The sequence below is a fragment of the Trypanosoma theileri genome (assembly GCF_002087225.1).
Source record: "Trypanosoma theileri isolate Edinburgh chromosome Unknown TM35_Tth_29_V1, whole genome shotgun sequence".
Taxonomy (NCBI): Eukaryota; Euglenozoa; class Kinetoplastea; order Trypanosomatida; family Trypanosomatidae; genus Trypanosoma; species Trypanosoma theileri.
The window spans coordinates 200,136-204,257 of NW_021639871.1; the positions used below are offsets into that span (position 1 = coordinate 200,136).

General features: G+C 43.5%; 1 protein-coding gene across 1 annotated transcript; it reads left to right on the top strand.

Moving 5' to 3' along the window:
• Nucleotides 1–277: 277 nt before the first annotated feature.
• On the top strand, nt 278–3,925 carry TM35_000291740 (DNA excision repair protein; the record flags this gene model as incomplete). Its single annotated transcript, XM_029028331.1, has 1 exon — nt 278–3,925. One exon carries the CDS (start codon nt 278–280, stop codon nt 3,923–3,925), a length of 3,648 nt encoding a protein of 1,215 aa, XP_028880358.1.
• Between the last annotated feature and the right edge of the window lie 197 nt (nt 3,926–4,122).

Below are 4,122 nucleotides of genomic sequence, written 5' to 3' on the forward strand. Positions count from 1 at the left end.
TTTTTTTTTTTTCTTTATGCGCCAAATTTTACTGGAGTGGTCTTTTTTTTGTAAATAAATAAAGCGCTTCAGAAGCAATTTTTTTTTTTTTTTTTTCGGACTTGGTTATGAGTCAGTGTGATTGTTCCTCATAGTATTCTGTGGATTTTTTCTTTTTAATTTTATTTCCTTTTTTTGTGAATCATTTTCATAGTGTTGTTTGAGTATTGTTTTCTTTTTTGTGTGTTTTTTTTTTTTTTTTGTGGTTTTCTTCGATTGCTTGTGCTCTAGTGTAGTGATGGCCGATGATTTGTCCGATCTGGGTGTTAGTTGGGTGGAGGAGTCATCGCTGCGTGAAGATGTTGTGGCTGCTGTAGACGCCCATGGCGATATGGAGAGGGCGGCCGACGAGGCGGAACTTCAGCGCCGTTGGGCCGCATTGGAAGAGATGGAAAGAGTAGTGGCGGAGCTGCAGGAACAGTGTGAGTCTGCCAAGCTGCAGGCCGGTGTGGTAGTGCTTGGAGGTGGTGTTGGTGGGGCCGCAGTGGGAGTGGGAGGAGCGGAAGATAAGAAGAAGATGGAAAGTGGAGATGGAGAGGCGGTGTTGCGATTTCGCCTGGCGAAGGCGCAGAGAGAAGTGGAGAGTCGAGCCACCGCCGTACGCCGTTGGCAGAAAGAGATGGAAACACGACAGCGACAACGTGCAGAAGCCGCAAGGCGACGAAGGCAGGCGGCGATGAGTATGAACAGTACAGCCGCAAGCAGTCGATCGGTGGTAGGACCTGCAGCCAATAAAACAACTCCTGCTGGACCTTCATTAAATCTGGCGGCCTCATTAAGTGCCTTAACTCCTGCCGCTTCAGCTGTAACGATACGAAGTGGTACATCAACATCAACATCAACAACAGCTGCTGCAAGAAGAAGAAGTGAGTCAAAGTATCCACCAGGTGCCTTTGATGTCTCAAACAATATCACACTCTCTTCCCTCTCTGGAATCCCAACACTGCCACAGTCTTCTCGTGATGGGGGTAATAATAATAATACTACTAGTAATAATAATAGTCATAGTGGTATTAGTAGTAGTAGTAGTAGTGGTAGTCTAACAGGGGGAAAGACGTTTACAAGTGTGGCGGAGTACGCAGGAGGGGCTCTTTTACCTTCATTACACCGTGTTACCCTCTCACGTGCAGAGTTGCGCTCTACCTCGAAAAGGTACGCCGATGATGGTGATATTGATGCATTTCACGCGCGACAAGAGAAACGAAAACGTTTAGAAGAAGTTGCTGCATGTGTGTCGGCTTCACACCCAACATTACCCCTCTCTGGTGGAGTAAAAAAGGAAGAGAATCAAGATGGAATATCTGTTAAAGTAAAACAAGAGAAAAAAAATGAAGATGAATATGAAGAAGGAAAAACTGGAACTAGTCATACAGAAGCAATAGATGTTGATGCAATTATGGAAGAATCTGATGAAATTGGTGAAAATATATTAAGACAAGTTACTGTAAATCAAAGTGGTATCAGCAATAATGGATCTATTAAAAAGGAAGAACGAGAAAAGTTTGTCTCTCTAGTACCTGGTATCACATTATGTGAATCTATTTATAGTCGTTTACTAGATCATCAACGAGAGGGAGTTAAATGGATGCTACAACTTCATGTACAAAAAGTAGGTGGCATTCTAGGAGATGAGATGGGTCTTGGTAAAACGATACAAGTGGCTGCCATGTTAAATGCTTTGCATAACTCTCAACAATTACGTGGACCATGTTTAATTGTATCACCCTTAACAGTTCTGCAGCAATGGGTGATGGAGATGCATAGATGGGCACCGTATATGCGTACATGTATTATGCATGAGAGTAGTGCCTCTAAAGTGGGTCGTGAAGAACTTATTGCGTCTATTAGAGGGACTCCAGCGGTGTTACTAACAACCTATGCAGGAGTTCGACAACATTGTCAACTCTTGCATACTGCAAGATTTCAATATATTATTCTTGATGAAGGACATAAGATTAGTAATCCAGATACGACAGTAACTCTTGCTGTAAAGTCATTTCCAACCCCTCATCGTCTTATTTTATCAGGTACACCTATTCAAAATACACTGAAAGAACTTTGGTGTTTATTTGATTTTGTTAAACCTGGTTTACTTGGTACAATGACTAAATTTGTACAGGAATTTGAAGAACCCATTAATGCCAGTAAAGATCTTCGGGCTTCTTCATTAGTACTGGCAACTGCGGTAGAATGTGCACGTGCATTACAAGAACGTATCTCACCTTATTTGTTGCGACGACTTAAACGGCAAGTCATGAAAGATGCGTTACCGCAAAAGTATGAACGTGTAATACGATGTCCATTAAGTGATGCGCAGTTAGAAGCATATGTGGAACTTCTCACTTCACCACGAGTACAACAATTACTCAGTAGCACTTTATCCTATACACAAATGATGGGTGCACTTGACCGTGATGGCCGTGACTCTAGTGGTTCCCTACACACCGCCGGAAGACGTTTTCAAATGATGGCAAGACATCAACAACAACATAATGGAAGTGGAATTCGCCCTGAAACCTTTCGTGTATTAAATGAACTTCGACAAATCTGTAATCACGTGGATGTGTTTCGTCTTCGACAATCCATCGCTAATGGTGGCGGAGATGATTATGATGATGATGATGATGATGGTAATGATGGGAATAGTATGACTACTACCAATCATAATAATAATAATAATGGTAATAATGGTATGGCTAGTGTAGGGAGACGTCGCCGTGTGTCTCGTCCCTCACTTCGCAGCAATCTTCCTGTGAATTACGATGGTAGTGGAAAACTGCAAACACTCCGTCGTCTTCTCACCGTTTGGCGCCGTGGTGGACAACGTGCGTTAATCTTTTCACAAACACGTCTATTACTGGATGTGTTGGAGAATATGTGTGAACAGGAGGGACTTGCCTATATACGCTTGGATGGATCCACCGGTGGACCACAACGACAGGCACTTATTCATCGTTTTAACACCGATCCCAACGTGACAGCCGCTCTCCTCACCACTCGTGTTGGTGGTGTTGGTGTGAATTTAACAGGAGCCGATCGAGTGGTGTTGGTTGATCCCGATTGGAATCCCGTAACGGATGAACAGGCACGTGAGCGGGCGTGGCGCATTGGACAAACCCGTGATGTGGGTGTGTATAGACTTATTGCAAGTGGAACAGTTGAAGAGGCGATACTGCGGCGGCAACTGGCCAAGACGTATGTAACGGAGAAGGTGTTAAGTAATCCAACACTGCAGCGGTTCTTTCACCAACATGAAAACCTCGCAGAGACATTTTATCTCGGTGCTGAGTATGATAGTCGTATTCCAGTGGGGAAGAAACATGTGATGGTGGCTCAGGAACTCTCTCCACTCCTAGAAAAGGAAGAGGAAGAAGAAGAGGAGGAAGAGGAAGAAGATAAAGAACATACAAATGTGAATAGAAATAGTGCTCATGCGGTACAGGATAAACCGGAAGTGTGTGTGAAACAAGAAAAGGGCGTATCGGTCTATCGAGTGCGACCCCCAATGCCAATTAATAATAATAATAATAACAACAACAATAACCCTTCACATCCCAATCATATTAACAATAATAATAATCATCATCATCATCATCATATTAATAACAATACCCCCCGTAGACCCACACCCAAACCCATCAACACACCACCAACAGTGGCTGAGAAGAACAGACGTGTTGGCGGCGGGGCCAATTGGGCGGAAACGGCGTTACTGCAGGATCTCGTCGACGGTCAAGAAGTGCGCATCTCCGGCGACGACGCGGTGGCCCGGCGACTGGCACGACTCTCCGCAACGCAAACAATGCTGCGAGTCACGAATACCGTTCGCACAATGGAACAACAGCAGGCAGAGATGCGAATAAAGTTGGAGAAGGGAGAAGATTAAAGAAGGAAGAAGGAAGAATGAAAAAGAAAAAAAGGGAAGGAAGGAGGAAAGAGTATGTTTTTTTTTTTTTTGTTCTTGCTCATAGTGAAGAAGAGGATGGAAAGAAAAAAAAAAAAAAAAAAAAGAGGGTTAAAGTGAGATGTGAAAAAAACTGATCTCTGCAGTGTGTTAAGGCGAAACGAGTAATACTTTTTTTT